General features: G+C 43.8%; 2 protein-coding genes across 4 annotated transcripts in view; one reads left to right on the top strand and one right to left on the bottom strand.

The window, feature by feature from the left end:
- ACO2 (aconitase 2) overlaps nt 1-9,958 on the bottom strand; it is a 55,055-nt gene extending 45,097 nt beyond the window's left edge. The window contains exon 1 of the mRNA XM_007523457.3: nt 9,835-9,958. Coding sequence (XP_007523519.1) covers nt 9,835-9,870 — 36 coding nt within the window. The 5' untranslated portion in view covers nt 9,871-9,958. The remainder of the gene's footprint in view (nt 1-9,834) is intronic.
- Nucleotides 9,959-10,012: 54 nt separating this feature from the next.
- PHF5A (PHD finger protein 5A) lies at nt 10,013-21,821 on the top strand. 3 transcript variants are annotated; one of them, XM_060189041.1, is made up of 5 exons: nt 10,013-10,433; nt 10,835-10,858; nt 12,241-12,407; nt 18,678-18,735; nt 21,174-21,821. In XM_060189041.1, exons 1-5 carry the CDS (start codon nt 10,382-10,384, stop codon nt 21,230-21,232), a joined length of 360 nt encoding a protein of 119 aa, XP_060045024.1. In that variant the 5' UTR covers nt 10,013-10,381; the 3' UTR covers nt 21,233-21,821. The 3 variants fall into 3 exon arrangements, with proteins under 3 accessions (XP_060045024.1, XP_060045025.1, XP_007523482.1); XM_060189042.1 differs by lacking the exon at nt 10,835-10,858; XM_007523420.3 differs by lacking the exon at nt 18,678-18,735 and having other exon boundaries at nt 10,032-10,433.
- Nucleotides 21,822-22,612: the final 791 nt, after the last annotated feature.

The raw sequence follows: 22,612 nt of genomic DNA, 5'->3' as shown, positions 1-22,612 counted from the left end.
CAGGGTGGAAGCTAAACAAGTGGTGAAGCAATGCGGCATGTATCTGCCTGTCTCTCTTCCTCTTTTCTCCTCCTCCCCATATCAGCTTCTCTGTCTTTATTCAATAAATAAATAAGCATAAAGAATAAAAAAGGGGGGTAGTTAGGTGGTGGTGCACTGGGTTAAGCACACATAGTACAAAGTGCAAGAATCTCAGTTTGAGCCACTGGCTTCCCACCTGTGTGTGTGTGTGTGGGGGGGGGGGGGGTCGCCGCCTCACAAGCAGTGAAGCAGGTCTGCAGGTGTCTCTCTTTCTGTCCCCCTCTCCGTCTTCCCCTCTGAATGTCTCTCTGTCCTATCCAATAAAATGGGGGGAAAAAATTTAGGAGCCAGGAAGCAACTCACCAAGTATAGCACACAGCACTATTACTATGTGCAAGCACCCAGATTCAAGTCCCCCCACCCTATCCCCACTCCCCACCTGCAGTGAGGGAAGCTTCCAAGAGTTTTTTCTACTGATGTTTCTCCTTCTGCCTCTCCCTCCCTATTTCTCTCTGCCTCTCACTGAAATAAAAATAGAAATAGAAGGGCAGGCGTAGACAGCATAATGGTTATGCAAACACTCTCATGCCTGAGGCTCCAAAGTTCCAGGTTCAATCCCCTGCACCACCATAAACCAGAGCCGAGTAATGCTCTGATTAAAAGAAAGAAAGAAAGAAAATAGTCCACCAGGAAAAGTGGTCCTGTGCAGGCACCAAACCCCAGCAATAACTCTCTTAGGGAAAAAAAAAAGATACACTTTTTAAGTACCACTAACACTGTTTTCCACAATATACAGGCTACTTCAGATTGTTAAATGGCAGAATTGTTTCAGACATTGCTTTCTCATCTATAAATGGAATAACTTTTTTTTTTTTTTTTTTGAGGAGAGTAACACTTTCAAAGTCTGCAAGGAAACTGAAAGAAGAGCACTCTGACAACCTAGCTGTGTCCTCTGGAACCAGGCCAGATGAGCTTAGTCACTCTTCCACGTACCAGCCCTTTAAATGGTTGAAACCCATAATTGTGTTTTCTCCTCTCTTCCACCCTTACTGCACTTCCTCTGCTACAAAACTACTGCATAATTGTACATTTGTGTGGGAGTCATCCTTGAGGATGACCAGGAATCAGATGCCCACAGATCTGTTTTGGAGTAAATAGCAGTTAGTAACATACTGCTTCCACTACTCTTGTAAAAACCTGCTGTACAATATACTCAGACTCCTTGACTACTGTAAAAATGCAGCAGCCCAGAGACAGGAAGTGGCCCACCCAAGGCTACAGATGGGAATCTGTCGAGTTCATGTCCTACACACAGTTGTCTTCCAACCTGTGCTTTCCAGCAGCCAGATGGACTTAATTCTCCCTGGGGACTCGCAGTCCCAAATATTCAACCAGAGTGCTTTTTGTGGCTCCTTGGTACCAGCTCTCTTGCAAGATGGCACATAACTCTCCAGGGCTCACCAGGACTAAAGGAGGCTTGGATGACTCCACTTTACTGGCACAGCAAACGCTGAAAGAAGGAACATACCCAAAGTGGGCCCCATCAGCGTTAGTTAAGAGGACAGAGGACGGGGCCGGGCAGTAGCACAGCGGGTTAAGTGCACGTGGCGCGAAGTGCAAGGACCAGCATAAGGATCCTGGTTCAAACCCCCCAGTTCCCCACCTACAGGGGGTCAATTCACAAGGGGTGAAGCAGGTTTGCAGATACCTATTTTTCTCTGCCTGTCTACCCATCTCTCTCAATTTCTCTCTATCCTATCCAACAACAGAAATGGCAACAACAACAAGGGCAACAAAGTGGAAAAAATGGCCTCCAGGAGCAGTGGATTCGGTGCCAGCCCCAGTAATAACCCTGCAGGCACAAAAAAGACAGGTAGAGTAGAGGGGAGAGAGGACAGAATAAACTACCAGAGAAGATCACAATGACAACCCTCCAACCACCAAGTAAGATTGTTACAAATCACCTGTCCCTTGCTTATAGAAGAGAAAGACTCAGACAGATGAAAAATAAATTCAAGTGGCCAGTGAGTAGCCAGAGAGTCATGCTTCCATGTGTTAAGTACCATAACACATGGTACAAATCCTGAGTTCTGCGCACACCTCCGGGCAGCAGCTCTGCAACACACATCGCAAGGACATGGTCTGCAAGCTCAATAGGCTGCCTGTGAGGCTGACTGACAGCTCAGCCAAGGAATAAAACTGCTGCTGTGAGACCCACACCTCTACGCCCCCTCCCCCCCAGCTTTCTGGTATTTGGGGCAGGAGGCAACCACATCCCCAAGAGACAAACATGCACACTGGGCAGGGAACCAACTGAACTGTGGCCTCTATAACTAGCAGTCTACAAAGATGAAGTTTCTAGTCTCTAACCCCCCCACCACCACCCCAGGAAGCACTGTGGACAAAAAGTTTGGTTTAAAAGTCTGGGTTTTACAGTCAAATTAATCTGCATTCAAAATCTGACTTTTCTGTACGCTAGTTGCAAACAGAACAGGGTTGCAACTTAACAGGGTTGGTCTCAGCTTCATCATCACGAAAGCAGGCTACTAAATGAGTTCCAGGTCTCAGAGCTATTGTGAAGGACAAATAAAGCAGTATTGTAAAGGAAGACCTACCATCTCTAATGCCATTGCTCATGATGGCGTGGGCAGACTAAACGTGCCACCTCTCTAAATTCCAGGATGGTCCAGTTTGGAGAGAGAGAGAGAGAGACTTATTTAAGCCCAGTGTATTTTGGCTAAGCAAATTCTTCCTCACCAGCATATAACCTCTTTCACAGGCAGGGAGAGCCCTTGTCTTAAGTCCTGCATCTCTCAGTGAACAATAACAATAACACAAATGGCCTGCAAAAAAGTGGAGTCTAGCCATGCAGCACTAAAGAGAGAGAATAACAACTCTTAAGAGTTACTCCTAAGACCTCTTTGGTACCTCTCACAATTGGTCACAGATAATAAAGTTCCCAATTAGAAAATGTCTTCATGGTCTAGGAGGTGGTGCAGTGGATAAAGTGTTGGTCTCTCAAGCATGAGGTCCTGAGTTCAATCTCTGGCAGTACATGTACCAGAGTTATGTCTGCTTCTTTCTCTCTCTCTCTCCTCCTACTTTATCATTAATAAATAAAATCTTTTTAAAAAATTATTGTTTAGAAAATGTCTTCATCTCTACAGGGATAAAGGTAGAAACACTCTCACTGGGCTTAAATTTTTCCAAGAACCTGGATTTGGATATTTGATACTGAAAATGCTGCAAATCTAATTCTAGAGCTCATATTCCCAATGATGCACTTCAACTTAGAAATAAAGAAAACTTTCTGCTCTAATCCATCTTTCTAGTCCTATTCTCAACTTTGACACCATCTTTTCAGACAATATTTTTAGTCCACCTGCATGCTAACTGTTGGACTCATGCAAAAATTACTGTGAAACATAACATGAAGTCTAAAATAGACTTCATAACTCCTTCGAACATGAAGCCTCCTAATTTCATCTGCTCTATTCCTACCTTTGGGTTCCTATTTATTAAACATGTTGTCCTGCTTTATATCTTACTGCCTTTCAGCCACCAAGTTGCAGACGCTACTATGATGCCATCCTGACTTCCCTGGGCAGATGACCTTACCAATGTATCCCAGAACTTCACCTCCCCAGAGCCCTACCCACTAGGGAAAGATAGAAATAGATTGGGGGTCAGCCTCTAGCTCCCCACCTGCAGGGGAGTTGCTTCATAGGCAGTGAAGCAGGTCTGCAGGTGTCTGTCTTTCTCTCCTCCTCTCTGTCTTGCCCTCCTCTCTCCATTTCTCTCTGTCCTATCCAGCAACAGCAATGGCAACAACAATGATAAACAAGGGCAACAAAATGGAAAAAATGGCCTCTAGGATAAGTGAATTTGCGGTGCTGGCACTGAGCCCCAGTGAAAACCCTGGAGGCAAAAAAAAAAGAAAGAAAGAAAGAAGAAAAAGAAAAAAACAGGTTGGGGGTATGAATCGACCTGCCAACATCCATGCCCAGGAGAAGCAATTACAGAAGACAGATCTTCTACCTTCTGCACTCCATAAAGAATTTTGGTCCAAACTCCCAGAAGGATAAAGAACAGGGGAGTTTCCAATGGAGGGAATAGGACACAGAACTCTCATGGTGGGAACTGTATGGAATTGTACCCCTGTTATCTGACAATCTTGTTAGTCATTATTAAATCACTAACTAAAAAAAGAAAGAACAAAAAGCTAGAGAATTTATTTTCCCCAAATAACTACTACATACCAAATGTTAAGGGATAGTTAGGGTATAATTAGGGAATGAACAAGCAGTTTCCATAGAGATATCTTTTTTAATAGAATTTTTTTAATTTATTTTTTATTATCTTTATCTATTGGATAGACACAGCCAGAAATTGAGACGGGGGCTGGGTAGTGGCACACCTGACTAAGCGCATGCATTACAGTGCACAAGGACCCAGGTTCAAGCCCTGGTCCCCACCTGCAGGGGGAAAGCTTCATGAGTAGTGAAGCAGGACTGCAGGTGTCTCTCTCTGTCTCTCAACTTCCCACTCCTCTCTCAATTTCTCTCCATCTCTATCAAAAATAAAAAATAAACTGAGATGGGAGGGGAAATAGAGAGGGAGAGAGACCCCTGCAGCACTGCTTCACCAACTTACAAAGCTTTCCCCCTGCAGAGGTGGACCAGGGGCTCGAACCCGGGTCCTTGAGCACTGTAACATATGCACTCAACCAGGCGCACCACCACCTGGTCTCTCAGAGCTATCTTTTTAAAATGTACAAACTGAAGATAAAAGCTGGAAAGAGAGTGGTCCAGGAGGTGGCGCAGTGGCTAAGGCACTAGACTCTCAAGCATGAGGTCCTGAGTTCAATCCCTGGCAGCACATGTACCAGAGTGATGTCTGGCTCTTTCTATCTTTCTCATTAATAAATAAATAAATAAAATCTTAAAAGATTCACCCAGTGCCTATACCCTTGCACCAGATTTGTCCTAAGTAGTTCATACATACAATTCCATTTAATGCTCATACTGGTTTGTGATGCAAATGTCATCATACCCAATTTACAGATGAGGAAACTGAGCCTCTGAAGTGTATACTGTTTTGTCCAAATTTGCACAAAGGTAAAATCCCATACCTGGCTACAAAATTTACTTTTTTCCTCCAGTCTGAGTTTATTTATTTATTTATTTTCTTTTTTCCTCCTCCAGGGTTATTGCTGGGCTCGGTGCCTGCACCATGAATCCACCGCTCCTGGAGGCCATTTTTTCCCCCTTTTGTTGCCCTTGTTGTAGCTTCGTTGTGGTTATTATTATTGCCCTTGTTGACGCAATTCGTTGTTGGATAGGATAGAGAGAAATGGAGAGAGGAGGGGAAGACAGAGAAGGGGAGAGAAAGATAGATACCTGCAGACCTGCTTCACCGCCTGTGAAGTGACTCCCCTGCAGGTGGGGAGCCGGGGGCTCGAACCGGGATCGTTGCCGGTCCCTGCGCTTTGCGCCACATGCGCTTAACCCACTGCGCCACCACCCGACCCCCTCCAGTCTGAGTTTTACAAGGAAAGCATTCCTATTGACTTCCAAGATGCCAAAAATTAAAGAGAGTTTCTACAAGTCCATTTGGGAAAGTCTGAGGAAAAAGTCTGTTCCTATTCTCAAGGCCAGAAAGGTCTTATTCCTAAGTATCATTCATAATAAGAAACATTCATAATTTTTAAAAATATTTATTAATTCCCTTGTTTTATTGTTGTAATATTACTGTTGTTATCGATGCAGTTATATTATTATGTAAGTCAGCCGTAGTATTTTTTCCCATATTTTATAAGCAAAGAAAGAGGCACAGAAAGGCAAAGTAACTTGCCTAAAGTCAGAGCTGGTATTAGGGTCAGCATTCAAATCCAGGCAGTGTAATGCCAGAATAAACGCTCTTCCACATTAGTTTCCTCTCTGCTTCTCCACCTGTTAGACTGGGCTAAACAAACCTGTCTTTTATCAAGGGGACTACGTACATGAGTCATACATAGTAAGGTAAATACTAACTACTCTTAGTGGCAATAGTAATTGCACCACTGGAGCTCCGGTAATGGTAATTTCTATCAATCATTATCTTCCTTCACCCAATTTATCTAAGGTAGAAGAAAAATATTTTGGCTGAAACAATCTCCAAGGTCCTCTGCAGCAGAATGCATTAGACTATAATGGAGGCTCTGCTTTATTATTGTATCCAGAGGAACCCGTGGATGTTTGGTAAGTACGCTATGAATGAGGTAGAGATAAACTGAATGTATAGACAGGATTCTGCAGACATAAGAACTAGGGTAGTATCATAAGGTTCTTAAAGAATACTGTTAGCTAGTTATTACATAACGCAGCTTCACTACTGGGAAACACTGTGATATAATGCTATTTATTCATCTGAGTCGAAAGAACAAACAAGAAAATCTCAATTTTATTTATTCATCTGTTTATACCAGAGCACTGCTCAGCTCTGGCTTACAGTGGTTCCAGGTATTGAACCTGGGACCTCTCTCAGGCATGAAAGTCTGTTGTGTCTGATATCTCCCCAGCTCAAGAAAATCTCAATTTTAAGCCTGACTTTGCTACTGAAAGTCACTCAGGCTGTCAAGGTCTTGGATTGTTCATCTGAAAAAGAGAATAAACTACATGATGATTATAAGCATATACATGCAATTTTCCCATCATTTCATAATAATTGTAGTGAAAACCAGTGTTCATCAGTGAAGATCATCTTCAGCAGGCAGATAAGGAAACAGAATCTAGAGGTAACTTAGTCAAGGTAAAACATGAACTATGGGGAGTCGGGCAGTAGCGCAGCAGGTTAAGTGCACGAGGCACGAAGCCCAAGGACCAAAGTAACGATTGTGGTTGGAGCCCCCTGCTCCCTACCTGCAGGGGAGTTGCCTCACAGGTGGTGAAGCAGGTCTACAAGTGTCTTTCTCTCCCCCTCTCTGTCTTCCCCTCCTCTCTCCATTTCTCTCTGTTCTAACTACGATGACATCACAGTAACAACAATAACTACAGCAACAATAAAAAAGAGCAACAAGAGGGAAAATAAATATAAACAAATTTTTTAAAGAAGAGAAAAAAACATGAACTATGGCCTAGAAATAGTAGTTGAATAAGCAGTTTTCAAACTAAGATCCTTCTTTGAATTTAAAAATACTGAGCTAGGGGGTCACTGCACATAACGAGGTTATGGATTCAATTCCCAAACCACATAGAGCAAAGACAAATTCTTTGAATGACAGAACAGTGCTTTTCATTCTATCTCTTTTTTTCACTTGTTAATTTTTAAAAACAATATATAGTTAAAACTTTAGAAATACTGTTATTATCCATCTCTTCAAAACTGAACATATCTGTAACCATTTGTCCTATCAGATACAGTAAGACAGAAAGATCAAAAAGTGGGAGTCAGACTGTAGTGCAGCGGGTTAAACCCACGTGGCGCAAAGTGCAAAGACCAGCATAAGGATCCTGGTTGGAGCCCTGGCTTCCCACCTGCAGGGCAGTCAATTCACAAGCGGTGAAGCAGGTCTGCAGGTGTCAATCTTTCTCTCCCCCTCTCTGTCTTCCCCTCCTCTCTCCATTTCTCTCTGTCCTATCTAACAACGATGACAACAATAACTACAACAATAAAAAAAAAGGGCAACAAAAGGGAATAAATAAAATAAATATAAAAAATAAAATAAAAATAAAGATCAAGAAGAAACTTTACTTTCACGTTAACTTAGTCAAAAGATCTAAAGATCATTAAAGCAAAATCACTTATCTTTGCCCAGAATTGAAAGATCAGAGTATTTTTTTCTTTTTTAATATTTATTTTCCTTTTGTTGCCCTTGTTGTCTTATCGTTGTTGTAGTTATTGTTGTTGTTATTGACGTCGTTTTTGTTGGATAGGACAGAGAGAAATAGAGAGAGGAGGGGAAGACAGAGGGGGAGAGAAAGATATACACTGGCAGACTTGCTTCACCACTTGTGAAGCGACCCTCCTGCAGGTGGGGAGCCGGGGGCTCAAACCAGGATCCTTACGGGTCCTTGCAGTTTGCACCACCTGTGCTTAACCCGCTGCGCTACTGCCCGACTCCCCATGAGAGTATTTTAAGATAGATGGTTTTGTTAAGCCATGTCACTGAAATTTAAGTAACGTGACTTAAAAAAAAAAAAATACCTGGGAGTTGGGCGGTAGCTCAGCGGGTTAAGCTCACGTGGTGCAAACCGTAAGGACTGTTGGAAAGATCCCAGTTTGAGCCCCCAGCTCCCCACCTGCAGGAGGGTCGCTTCACAAACGGTGAAACAGGTCTGCAGGTGTGTCTATCTTTCTCTCCCTCTCTCTTGCTTTCCCTTCCTCTTTCCATTTCTCTCTATCCTATCCAATAACGATGACATCAATAACAATAATAACTACAACAACAATAATAAACAACTAGGGCAACAAAAAGGGATAATAAATATGAAAAAAATAAATTTTTTAAATGTATTTATTTATTCATGAGAAAGATAGGCAGAGAGAGAAAGAACCAAATATCACACTGGTACATGTGCTGCTGGGGATTGAACTCAGGACTTCATGGTTGAGAATCCAGTGCTTTATCCATTGTACCACCTCCCAGACCGCAAAAAATTAATTTTTAAAAAACCTTCTAGTAAGAGTACAGAACAACTTTCTGAGTACAGAACAACTTTTAAAATTTTACAAAGTTGTGTTACTTGATTCAAAGCAAGTTCACAAAGTTAAAAAAAAAAAGATTTAAAAAAAGGTTGTCATAATTATCTACACAAAGGCTTGCTTAAACTTTTATTAGCTAGATGCATGCCTGTCTCTGAACCTTCAAGATCAACACCTTCTTCAGGATGTCAAACTAGAAGCAAAAAATCATATGGCTGTCACAGCCAATTTTCTACATGATTCATGACAGGAATGTCAAGGTCAAACTGCTGAGTCTCTACCTTCCCATCAAGAGTTTCAAAAGCAGTTAAATGCGAGCTCAATGTAGTCCATTCTGGTCCCCTCAGATACAAATATCAGTTCTAAGATCACACTCTGGCTCAAAAACTTATATGATAAGAACAAGAGATAGCTAGTAGGACAGATGCTAACGCCATCGTACCTGAGAGAGTAGAACTTTCACCTACTTTCTGGAAGTTTCATCTCACTATCGAGAATTACCCCACTAGATAATTATTAATCAAATGTTGATCAAGTAAGGAATTAAAAGTCTTGAAACTAGCAAAGTTGAGTCACTGCTGTTATTGTCTACTACATCTGTACTCAGAACTCCCACTCCTGGTAATGTCCCACAGGCCCCTCAAACGATGGAATAGGGAATTACTTTTTTTTTTTTTTGCCAAACTTCAGGTATGGCAACCGTAGGTGCACCTGCTACCATGTCTCTGCTGTTGCTAAGAGATGATAAGCGAGTTATTTAGGCTCTGGGCCTAGCGGACTCAACAACGAGCGCGCCCCCCAGTCACCTTGCCCTCACCTTGAGGGACTGGAGAAAACAAAAACAAACAAAAAGAACCTAAGAGGAACGAGGTGCTCGAAAAGGATAATGACCTGTCTCCACTCTTTATTCGGCCTCTATAAGGGCTCATCCTTCCCTCGGGTGGGGAAGATGTCTGAGCCGGGGACGCATTGACCTCGGGCGTTGGAGAAGCGGGCACAGTCACTAGGCCCGAACAGGTAGGCAAAAGGTTGGCTCAGGCCCGCCTCACCTGGCCTCGCCTCGCCCACAGACGCAGGCACAGAAGGAGGCACCCCGCCCCCGTGAAATTTGCGGGCCCTGAGTTCGCTCACCTGCAGCCGGGTCACCAAGAGGCTGTAAGGCGCCATTTTGTGCACTGACAAAGATTAGGTCGCGTGAAAGTGACGTGCTCCACAGCGTATTTAAAGCCTTCGGGCGGGGGTGGATCTGCAGGGGTTGCGTCACGTGAGGGCGGAGCCCATAAAGAAGCGCCCGAGCTGGGCTAACGTTAAGGGGCGGGGCCAGTGCGTCTGGCACTGACGTGGGAAACGAGCTGAAGCTGCGTAAAAAAACTTTGCGGAAGTCAACGCTGGGGACCAAAAATGTCTTGCCAAAGTGAAAACTCCAGCTTTTTCCTCCACTCGACTCTGGCAAAGAGATATTTTAAAACTCGTGAACCTACTTTGAACCGGTTCCCAAGTCAAAAAGAAAACCGAATTTAAAGGCTTAGATCACGCGAGAGCAGAGAAGTAGGGGCGAAGGTTGTAAAGCTGAGGGAAGGTTAAAGGACCAATCGCGGCGAGCAGGAGGTGGGAACAGAGACGTTAAAGGTCAGACGGAAGCGCTTCAAACTTCCGGTCGTCGCTTACTTTGGGAGCTATGGCTAAACACCATCCAGATTTGATCTTTTGCCGCAAACAAGCTGGAGTAGGTGAGACTGTTTCTTGCCCCCCGACTGAGTGGGTGGAGTGGGTAGTAGGAGCTAGAAGATTGGTGGTCTCCATCACCTCCGTAGCCTCTTGCCTTGGCCGCCACGTTTCCCGCCTCTTCGTAGGTGGTGTGGTAGTGCAGGAGTGCGCGGGTTTGTGGCGGGCGATGAAGAGGGCGGGGGCTGGAGGCTGGAGGTCAGAATAGGTTTTAAAGACGTTCACGTTGTCCAGGATCAGGGAGTAACATCAGGAATATATAGATTTGGTTGCACTTGAAATTTACTCGGATAAGATAAAGTTTTCCCCACTGGGTGCTGCTCCTCCCACAACCTCAAGTTCAAGAATGTTCTTCCCCTTTGTCTGAACCATAATTCTGATTGTTCTTTTATCTTTGGTCTTGCAGCCATCGGAAGACTGTGTGAAAAATGTGAGTCGAACACGGATTCCCATGTACCCCACCCCTCTCGCTCGGTTTCTGCGAGCCAGCAGACAGACATTTCCAAAGGGCATTGAGATGTGCTTGGAAGCGTGTAGCACAATGTCAGACCGAAAACAAAGGCATCCTCTACCTCCCTACTCCATATTTCAGACACTATGTTAAGAAAATCTCTAGCTTGGTGCCAGGTGGTGACACACGTGATTTGAGTGCACATGTTACAGTGTGCAAGGACCCGGGTTCAGGCCTCTGGTCCCCACCTCCAAGAGGAAAGCGTCACAAGTGGTGAAGCAGGGCTGCAGGTGTCTCTCTGTTTCCCTCTCTGTCCCCCCTTCCCTCTCAATTTCTGCCTGTCTCTACTGTCCAATAAGCAAATAAAGACAATAAAAAAAATTTTTAAGAGAAAGAAAATCTCTAATTTTAGCCAGAAAGCCTGAGACCGTGGATAAAGCCTTAGACCCTCAAGTATGAGGTTCTAGATTTAGTCTCTGGCAACACATATGCCAGAATGGTAGCTCTCATTCTTTCTTCTTTTCTTTCTAATTAATAACTAAGCAAAAGAAGAAAGTCAGATGCCTTCTAAATGTACAGGTTTTTGTTGGTGAGTGCCCATCAGGCACTGTTCTAGGCCATTTACATATTCATTGATTAACATTAACTATGTGTTATGGAACTTGAAATGTACAATAAGCCAGCTTTTGCAGTGCCTAAGTAGAGGGTGCTAAAGACCAAAATGAGACTAGTTTTGATGCCCAGGAGATAGCATAATGGTTGTAAAAAAGATTTTAACACAGTACAAAGCTCAAGGATCTCGGTTTGAGCCCACTGCCCCCCGCCCAAGAGGGGTCACTTCACAAGTAGTACAGCCAGTCTATCTATCTTCCCCTCCTTTCTTAATTTCTCTCTGTCCTAGCCAATAAAACAACGACAAAAAAAGGTCTCCAGGCAACAGTGGACTCAGTGCCAGGACTGAGCCCCAATGATAACCTGGGAGGCAATAAATAAATATTTTAATGCCTTAGGAGCCAGGTGGTGGCGCACCTTTGTTGAGGCCGTATGTTACCATGCATAAAGATCTAGCTCCCCATCTGCAGTGTGGAAGCCTCACCTACAGTGAAACAGTACTACAGATTTCTCCCCTCTCTCCTTCACCCCCTTGCCTCAGTTTTTATGTATCCTAATAAATAGAAAGGAAAAAGGGGGGGAGGGAAGCCCACCAAGAGCAATGGATTCTTAGTGTCAGCACCAAGCCCCAGTGATAACCCTTCTGACAATTAAAATGAGAGTGCCTGGTGTTTCCAGATAGCAGGGATATCAAAGGATATAAGGAGGTAATTGCAAGTGAACATAACTCCACTCTCTTTTCTCCATAGGTGATGGCAAGTGTGTTATCTGTGATTCCTACGTGCGGCCTTGCACATTGGTGCGCATATGTGATGAGTGTAACTATGGTTCTTACCAGGGCCGCTGTGTGATCTGCGGAGGCCCAGGAGTCTCTGATGCCTATTACTGTAAGGAATGTACTATCCAGGAGAAGGATGTAAGTGTATACTAAGATTTCTATCTGATCTTTTATTTAGTAACACTTCGTGATCCACAGCAGACTTCTGTGGCCTGTGATGATTACTATGTTCAACTAGTCACCTACATTGTAATTTCTTCAAGTTTTTTGAGCTAAACTGGGTGTAGTCCAGTCAAAGGCAGTTATTTTGCATCAAGGGCAGAAATGCATGGGAAGCAAATCTTAGTCAACACCACCAATTTGGAGAGGCCTCTCTCTTATCCCTTTGATGTCTCTGCTTAAATAACATTCTGTACTTCATAAGTCTTAGCACAGTAGTATATGGTGTGTAATAACCATTCAGTAAGTATCTTTACTGTCATTAAGCATTATTTGAGTAAATGTGGTAACATTTAAATTTAGAACAGTTCAAATTGACTTCAGGTTTAAGCAGCTAGGAATACTTTCCTTTTTTTTTTCTTTTAAGTATTTATTCCCTTTTGTTGCCCTTGTTGTTTTCTTGTTGTAGTTGTTATTGGTATTGTCATTGTTAGATAGGACAGAGAGATATGGAGAGAGATGGGGAAGACAGGGGGAGAGAAAGACAGACACCTGCAGACCTGCTTCACCACCTGTTGCGCAAATCCCCTGCAGGTAGGTAGCCAGGGGCTCGAACTGGGGTCCTTATGCAGGTCCTTGCGCTTCGCACCATGGTGCGCTTAGCCCACTGTGTTACTGCCCGACTCCCGGAATACTTTGTTTTTCTTACAGTAAGTTGTGCAGAATTTACTAGCTATTCCTTGAGCCAAATGCCAGTATAGAGATCTTAGAGATCAATAACAGGAGAAGGTTTTTACCACTTTCCTTGATGCAGAAGATTTGGAGGATTGATGGAGGGAATGGGACCATGAATCAGTTTATTTTCATTTTAAAACACAGTAAAAGGAAAGTAATATAGCATGTCCATGCTAATAGTGTCTGGTTAGGGCCTGGTGGTGGTATATCCTCCAATACAAAAGGACCTATGTTCAATCCCCCAGTCCTCACCTCCATGGAGAAAGCTTCATGAGGGTGAAACAGTGCTGCAGGTGTCTCTCTCTTATCCACCTTCCCTTTCAGTTTCTGTTTCTATCCAATAAGTAAATAAATAAAATGTCTAAAAAAAAGAGTTGGGTGGTAGCATAGTGGGTTAAGTGCACGTGGCACAAAACACAAGGATGGGCATAAGGATCCCAGTTCGAGCCCTCAGCTCCCCACCTGCAGGGGAGTCACTTCACAAGTGGTGAAGCAGATCTGCAGGTGTCTGTCTTTCTCTCCCCCTTTCTGTCTTCCCCTCCTCTCTCCATTTCTCTGTGCTATCCAACAATGGCGACATCAATAACAACAACAATAATAACTAACAATAAAAAAAAACAAGGGCAACAAAAGGAATTAAATGAATAAATATTTTTTAAAATAGTCGAGTTACTTAATCTAGCATAGTGCTAAAGATAATAATAAAAAGATGATTCTTGGGGAGTCGGGCGGTAGTGCAGCGGGTTAAAAGTGCAGGTGGCACAAAGCACAAGGACCGGCAGAAAGATCTGGTCCCCCACCTGCAGGGGAGTCACTTCACAGGCAGTGAAGCAGGTCTGCAGGTGTCTATCTTTCTCTCCCCCTCTCTGTCTTCCCCTCCTCGCTCCATTTCTCTCTGTCCTATCCAACAACTACAACAGTAATAACTACAAAATTTTTTTTAAAAGGGCAACAAAAGGAAATAAGATTCTTTTTGGTCCATACTCCCAGAGTGGAAAAAATGTTAGGTGAAGATGACTAGAGAGCTCTGAAACCCAATTCCATCGGGACCCAGAGAGAAAAGAGGAAAAAAGGAAAGACATTCAGAAGTAGTAGTAAGTGTAACTGTGATTTAAAATTGAAGAAAAGGCAGGACCATAGAAAAAATAGGGGGGTGGGGGGTAGATAGCATAATGGTTATACAAAGAGACTCTCATGCCTGAGGCTCCTAAGTCCAGATTCAATTTACCCAACCCACCATAAGCCAGAGCTAAGCAGTGCTCTGGTTAAAAAAAAAAAAAAAAATGGGGGATATAGATAGGTATACTTCAATAGATATAATTAATAATCACCCCAGATCTGTGATATTGAGGAAATCACTGCAGTTTGCAATGGAGGGGATGGGATCACAACTCTGGTGTTGGAAATGGTGTGGAATTGTACCCAATACTTGTAGTTTTGTAAATCACTAATAAAAATACACATGCACGACTCTTGGGGCCTGGAGATAGCTCACCTGGTAGAGTGTACACTTCACTGTGCACAAGGACCCAGGTTCAAGCCACCACATGGAAGTACCGTGCAAAGAGGACACTTCACACATAATAGAGCAGTGTTGTGGCTTCTCTTTCTGTAAATACGTCTCAACATTACCACAATTAAAGACTAGGTGACTTATTCTTCACAATTACTTAAGTGGGGGGTTATTATTTCCATTTTCCAGTCCCTCACCCACTTAATAAGTGGCAAGCCTGGCCTGTCTGACTAGACCTAGTTGTGACCCCATTACAGCATGTAAGTCCTTTTGATAGAATATGCCTGTGTTGTAAAGAACTACCTCGACATCTCAGCCGTCCACATTTGGATCCTATCCTAGCCCCAGTAAGGAGGCCAGATGAGGCTTTCTTACACTGTTAATTTTCCTTTTAGTAGATTTATTTACTTTGGGACTGGGTGGTGCCATATCCAGTTGAGTGCACACATCACCATTTACAAGGACCTGGGTTAAAGCATCTGGTCCCCACCTGCAGGGGACAAACTTCACAAGCGGTGCTGTAGGTGCCTCTCTTTCCCTTCCCCTCTTGATCTCCACTTAGCTCTAAATTTCTTTCTCCAACATTTTTTTTTTTTTATTTTATTCCTTTTTGTTGCCCTTGCTGGTTTCTTGTTGTAGTTATTGTTATTGATGTCATCGTTGTTGGGTAGGACAGAGAGAAATGGAAAGAGGAGGGGAAGACAGAGGGGGAGAGAAAGACAGACACCTGCAGACCTGCTTCACCACCTGTGAAACAACTCCCCTGCAGGTGGGGAGCCGGGGCTCAAACCGGGATCCTTAGCCAGACCTTGCGCTTCGTGCTACCTGCGCTTAACCCGCTGAGCTACCCCCCCGACTCCCCAAAAATAAATTTTTAAAGACTTTCATTTTACTAATGAGAGAGAACCAGAGTATATGTAATAGCTGGAATTTAATTTAGGGAGCCTAACACTAATACTACTCCACCTCTCAGCCTGCAACACCACTGACTTTTCTATTATAGAGAGATAATAAAGCTATAAAGCACATCGTATCTATTGATTTGAATGTTGTCCTACTTTAAACTCTGGTACAAATTTCTTTTTTTTTTTTTTTCCCTTTTTGTTGCCCTTCTTTTTTTTTTATTTATTGTTGTAGTTATTGTTGTTGATATTGTTGGATAGGACAGAGAGAAAAATGGAGAGAAGAGGGGAAGAGAAAGACACCTGCAGACCTGCTTCACCGCCTGTGAAGCGACTCCCCTGTAGGTGGGGAGCTGGGGGCTTGAACCGGGATCCTTACGCCGGTCCTTGTGCTTTGTACCACCTGCGCTTAACTCGCTGCGCTACCGCCCAACTACCCGAATTTCTTTTTTCACATCATATCCTACTTAATCTAGTTTACCAGCTAGGTCAGATTCCTTTAGAAAAAGGACCTTTAGGGAGTCGGGCTGTAGCGCAGCGGGTTAAGCGCAGGTGGCGCAAAGCACAAGGACCGGCATAAGGATCCCGGTTTGAACCCCGGCTCCCCACCTGCAGGGGAGTCGCTTCACAGGCGGTGAAGCAGGTCTGCAGGTGTCTATCTTTCTCTCCTCCTCTCTGTCTTCCCCTCCTCTCTCCATTTCTCTCTGTCCTATCCAACAATGACAACAACAACAATAACTACAACAATAAAACAACAAGGGCAACAAAAGGGAATAAATAAATAAAATAAATATAAAAAAAAAAAGAAAAAGGACCTTTCTTTTCCAGTTCCTAGTATGTCTGCTGTGTAATGTAAGCATAGTTCACATTTTGGGGACTGACTGTACAAGTTATCCATAGCATTTCCCCATTATGGAGTTTCTGGTACATAGTGGGTGTGTCATATTTTAAGTAATCAAGCCATAATAAGGTAACAACAGTGAAGAACAAGTTTACAGATCTTTAGCTAGCTGAAGAGTCCATTGGGAGGCATTGGCACACTGGTTAAGCACACGTTACCATATATAAGAACCCAAGTTTGAACCCCCACGCTCCACCTGTTCACGTGGTAAGGTAAGTACTACAGGCGTCTCCTTGTCTCATTCCCTCTCAATTCGCTCCTCCCCTCTCAATTACTATCTGTCCTATCAAATAGGTAAAAGGGGAAAAAATGGCCACCAGAAGTGGTGGATTTACTGTGGAGGCATAAGCCCCAGTGATAACCCTGATGGCAAAGAAAAAACAATCTGGGAGTTGGGCGGTAGCGCAGCAGGTTAAGTAAGCAAGGCTCAAGGAATGGTGTAAGAATCCCAGTTCGAGCCCCCGGCTCCCCACCTGCAGGGAGTCGCTTCACAGGTGGTGAAGCAGGTCTGCAGGTGTCTATCCTTCTCTCCCCTTCTCTGTCTTCCCCTCCTCTCTCCATTTCTCTCTGTCCTATCCAACAGCAACATCAATAACAACAATAATAACCTCAACAATAAAGCAAACAAGGACAATTAAAGGGAATAAATAAATAAAATATTTTTAAAAATCCATTAGGGACAGCATTTTCTTAAACTTTACACTTGTAGCTAGACTTCTTACCTGGCATAAGCTTGCTACCAGAGAGTGCTTAATAAATGTTAATTGCTGTCTGACTCTTCTGCATGTGGTGTGTGACTTGATACACTGGGATCCTCCTGCCACATTCTGTTCCTAAGAATTATTCAAGACATCACTTCCTTTACTTCACATTATACAAGAATGTTCTAAGGATATTTGAGATGGTATCTAGCTCACATTTACTCAGCAGTAGTTTCCAGGGGACACCAAGGAAACCAGTGACATGATCCAGCCTCTCGGCCTGCAGAACATCATATAGATTAACTACCTTAAGACTTCTACATACAGATTTGTGGTGCAGGCACTGAGCCCCAGCAATAACCCTGGAGGCAAAAAAAAAAGTTTGATCCCTGGCAGCTCATGTGCCAGAGTGATGTCTGGTTCTTTCTCTCTCCTCCTTTCTCATAAATAAATAAAATCTTTAAAAAAAAAAAAGAATACTGTATCAGATAATAACTTCAAACAATGTAGTTTATAGTATGACATCTTCACTGTTCCTCCTTAACCCTTGATTCCTTTACTCCTTATTTTTCTCAACTCTGTCAACCAGGAGAAAACATAATAGCTAACATTTATGAATCTTCTGCTGTGTGCTAGGCGCTATACTGTGCTGATTGTCTTTTATTTGGGAAGGAGCAAAGACACTTGGAGTACTATTTCACTGGCTGTGACGCTTCCCTTCTGCAGGTGGGGATTGAGGGCTTGAAACAGACTTTGTGCATTGTAATATGTGCGCTTTACCAGATGTACCACCATCTGGCCTGTTTATTTTGAATAGAGACAGAAAAGTGAGAGAGAGAGAGGAAAAAAAAAAAAGTGAGAGAGAGATCTGCAGCACTGCTTCACCACTTGTGAAGTTGCTCTGCATGTGGGGACCTAGGGCTTGAACCCAGCTCTTTGCACACTATAATGTATACACTCAACCAGGTTTGCCACCACCCAGGCCCCCCACATACACACACTATTTACCAAAGCACTGCTCAGCTCTGGCTTACAACTATGCCAAGGATAAAGCAGGGACCTGTGGAGCCTCAGGTATGAAAGTTTTTTGCAGAAGTCGGGCAGTAATGCAGCGGGTTTGTGGCACGTAGCGCAAGGACCGGCCTAAGGGTCCGGTTTGGGCCCCCGGCTCCCCACCTACAGGGGGGTTGCTTCACAGGCAGTGAAGCAAGTCAGCAGGTGTCTATCTTTCTCTCCCCCCTCTGTCTTCCCCATCTCTCTCCATTTCTCTCTGTCCTAACAACGACATCATAAAGTACTCTCAAAAAAAAAGTTTTTTACATGAATAATAATGCTGTCTTCTTTTACCTGTGCTGAGTATCAGCTGTGAAACAGAGACTTGAGCATGTTAAGTGATTTAACCCAAGGTCACAGGACAATACGTGGTAGCTCTGCCCAGGTCTGTCTTAGTGTTTCTTAGGACTGTAAGAAGACTGCATAATGGACTTGTCCATTTAGGAAGCCATTTGGTGGTACTGGACCCTGAACCTGGCTCCCACCACACCAGGCTTCACAGGTGAGATTTCTCAGGATAGAAATTAGAAATGTTGGGGCCAGGTGATGGTGCACCTGGTTAAGTGCACCCATTACAGTGCACAAGGACCCAGGTTCAAGCCCCTGGTCCCCACCTACAGAGGGAAAACTTCATAAGTGGTGAAGCAGGGCTGCAGGTGTCTCTTTCCTCTGTATCTCCCCTTCCCCTCTCAATTTCTCTCTGACCCTATTCAGTAATACATATAAAATAAAGGGATTTAAATATTTTCTTAAAAGGACATAATCTTAACTTTAAAAAAATAAATGTTGGTGCTTGTGAATTTTCAAAGATTTTTGTACAATGATTGAAAAGAGCCAGGACTTGGTGACGCACCTGGATAAGTGCACATATCACAATGCACAAGGACCCAGGTTCAAGCCCCTGGTCCCCACCTGCAGAGGGAAGGCTTCACGAGTGGTGAAATAGGGCTGCAGATGTCTCTCTTTCCCTCTTTCTTGGGGGCTGGTTGGTAGCACAGAGGGATAAGTGCACATGGTGCTAAGTGCAAGGACTGGCTTAAGGATCCCAGTTCGAGCCTGGCTTCCCACCTGCAGGGGGGTCTTCACAAGCAGTGAAGCAGGTCTGTAGGTGTCTGTCTTTTTCTCTCTCCTTTGGCTTCCCCTCCTCTCACGATTTCTCTCTGCCCTATCCACAGAGACAGCAATAATAACAACAACAATGATAAACAACAAGGCAACAAAATGGGGAAAATGGCCTCTAGGAGCAGGTGCCTAGCCCCAGCGATAACCCTGGAAAAAAAAGAAAGAAAAAAATAACAATGAGAAGAAGCTGAATTTTAATAGGAAAGATGGGGCAGGTAGCGGTAGATAGTATAATGGTTAATGCAAACAGAACTGAGGCTCCAAAGTCCCAGGTTTAATCCCCTGCACCACTGTAAGCCAGAGCTGAGCAGTGCTCTGATTAAACGAGAGAAGATGGGGCTATTCAGTGACTTTTCCTAATGCCCAATATTTGCCATCAGGGAGTATTGCTGGGGCTCAGTGTCTGTTGAGCATTTAATTATTTGAGACAGAGATATAGGTGGGAAGAGGTCTTCCCACAGGTGGGGGCTAGGGGCTTAAAGCTGGGCCCTTTGCATGATAACATGTATATACACTACAGAGGGGCACCACCACCCAGCTCCTGAAACATTTTTTTTACAGAATATAGCTTCACTCAAGGGTTCCTTGAAACAACTCAGTTTTACAAAATGGCCAGGGGAGAATGTCACTACAAATCAAGGCATGGACCATCAGTGACCATCTCTTGACACAGGAACACTCTTAACTCCCTCCCATACCCCACAACCCTGCTGCTGCCTCCCTCCCTACTACCCACCAAAGACTGTTTCAAACTAAATGAATTACTGAGGACACATCAAATACTGTACTATGTGCTATTGAAAATGTCATATACTAGAGCTGAGTAAATAGCAGGTGGAGCACAGGACTTGCATACCTGGAGCTCCTGGTTAGGTCCCTGGTGCTGCATGTACTAGTGTTGTGCTCTGGCTTGTTTCTCCTGAATCTATATATTCTAGCTCATAGAAAGTAAAAGAAATAAATTTAAAGGTAAAATGGCAGATAAAGTCTTTAGTTTCTCTGTGGTATTTTCTTCTTGGATAGTGGTAAAGAGCTTTAAATGCAGATCATTCCATCTCTCCACTGGCTATCTTGGGAATTTCAGGTTCAGGGTCCAGGAAATGGCTCAGTAGATACAGCATTGGATTTGGGCTGGCACTGATAGCTCACTTGGATACTGTGCTGCTTTGCCTTGTGTGCGACCCAGGTTTGAACTCAGCCCCTGCCACACTGATGGAAGCTACTGTGCTGTGGGGTGTCTGCCCCAACCCCCCACTACCTATGTTTGTTTTCTAGATAGGGGAGGGAGAGAGACGCCTGCAGCCCTGCTTCACCACTTGTGGAGCTTTCCCCCTGCAGGTGGGGACCTGGGACGTTTTTGTTTTTGTTTTTTTACTAGAGCACTGCACAGCTCTGGCTTATGGTGGTGCAGGGACATTGAACCTGGGACATTGTAGCCTCAGGCAAGGAAGTCTCTGTATAACCATTTTTCTATCTACCCCCGCCTTAAGACTGGATCTTTAAATAAACTAATGCATAGGATTCAGAAAAGAAAAGTTAATAAAGCGTGCTGATTTAAGTTCTGCCTTCATTAATTAGATCTCTCCTGGGAGATCCTCCTAAGGATTTGCTTACATGCAAATCCATCTTTCAAAGATAATCTCTAATCTGCCGTGACACACTTGGAGGGTGAGTAGCAAATAGGCAAATAGGTTTGGTCAAATAGGCAAACTAACTAGTCAGATGAATGAACTGGAAAGTTGAACTATTAAACCAGAAGCCGTTTTTAACTTGATCTCAGCTCAAAGATTTTTAACAATTTATCCTTCTGTTTTTCAGAGAGATGGTTGCCCAAAGATTGTCAACTTGGGGAGTTCCAAGACAGATCTATTTTATGAACGCAAAAAATATGGTTTCAAGAAGAGGTAAAGGAAAGGTTGGGCTGCCTCATCAAGCTGCTGCATCTGCCTCAAAAACACCTGCAGCCAGTGGAGAGGCGGTGGACTCGGAGCATCACCTGCAGCGCCTGTGTCAAGCACTGGCACCTTTCCACCCTTTCCTCTCACCCAGACACGTGCTAGCAATGGAAAAAGGATTCTTGACACAGCACTCCGGCAGACCATATCAGAAAAAAAAGTGATGATTACTTCACAGTTTCCCTTGAATTCAGAAAAAGACAGTTTTTTCATATTAATGTTTTCTCTATATACCAAAAGCTTCCAAAACAGGAATAACATCAAGTTTCTGTTTTCTGTTTGAAGAGTTAACTATGAAGTTCCTACCCACATTGAGAAAAAGCAAGAGCTTCAAACGGGTGGTAACTGTCCTGGTCAAACATCTGCAGTGTGGTAGGAAGGTCTCAGAACAACAAATGTAGGTGATTTATCCTTGCCAGGTAGTGCTGGTCCATGTTATTTTCCTTCTAAGCAATTGGAAACCTTTTTCTGTTGCTCTTTTATTAATAAAGTGGGTGTGTATTTTCTGGTAGTCACTGTCTCAATTTAGTTTAACTCTAGAAGTTTAGTCATTCAGGAATTGGTTTGAGATAGAATTGGTAAAATTCTTTAAGTACCTATTCTGTTATTACTACCAAAAAGAATTCAATGCCAGGAGTTGGGCGGTAGCACAGTGGGTTAAGCGCACATGGCACCAAGTGAAAGGACTGGCTTAAGGAACCCGGTTTGAACCCCCAGCTCCTCACCTTTTGTTGTCCTTGTTTTTTTATTGTTGTAGTTCTTGTTGTTATTGATGTCGTTGTTGTTGGATAGGACAAAGAGAGATGGGGAGGACAGAGGGGGAGAGAGAAAGATGGATGCCTGCAGACCTGCTTCACCACCTGGTGCAGCCGACCTTCCTGCAGGTGAGGAGCCAGGGGCTCGAACCGGGACCTTTTTTTTTTTTTTTAACGGGAAGGACACTCAGTTTCTCAGAGCCTGGACAGGGTTCTGATCTGCTGAGGTTCCTTCTCTGCATCCACTCTACGAGCTTTCCTGGAGCGTGAAGGATAGGGAGAAGGAAAGAAAGATCACAGGGACTCACGTTTCTCGCCTGGTTAGGGCACTCTCGCTTAAAGTGGCCCTCTCTGCCGCAACCAAAGCAAGTGTGCCCTTTGCTAGTTAAAGTTTGTTGGAGGGTATTAACTAGGACAGCTATATCTTCTTTATGGGTCTCTCTAAGGGTGGCCACCAAGGCCCTAGTCTGGTGGAAGGAAGAGCCAACATCTCTGGCGGCAATAATCTAACGATCAAGACTCTGCTGGCGTAGGCCAGCACAGGCCA

Source organism: Erinaceus europaeus, chromosome 4 (genome assembly GCF_950295315.1).
Source record: "Erinaceus europaeus chromosome 4, mEriEur2.1, whole genome shotgun sequence".
Classification (NCBI taxonomy): Eukaryota; Metazoa; Chordata; class Mammalia; order Eulipotyphla; family Erinaceidae; genus Erinaceus; species Erinaceus europaeus.
Note: the sequence above shows the minus strand (reverse complement) of the source record. Positions and strands in the feature narration are given on the sequence as shown.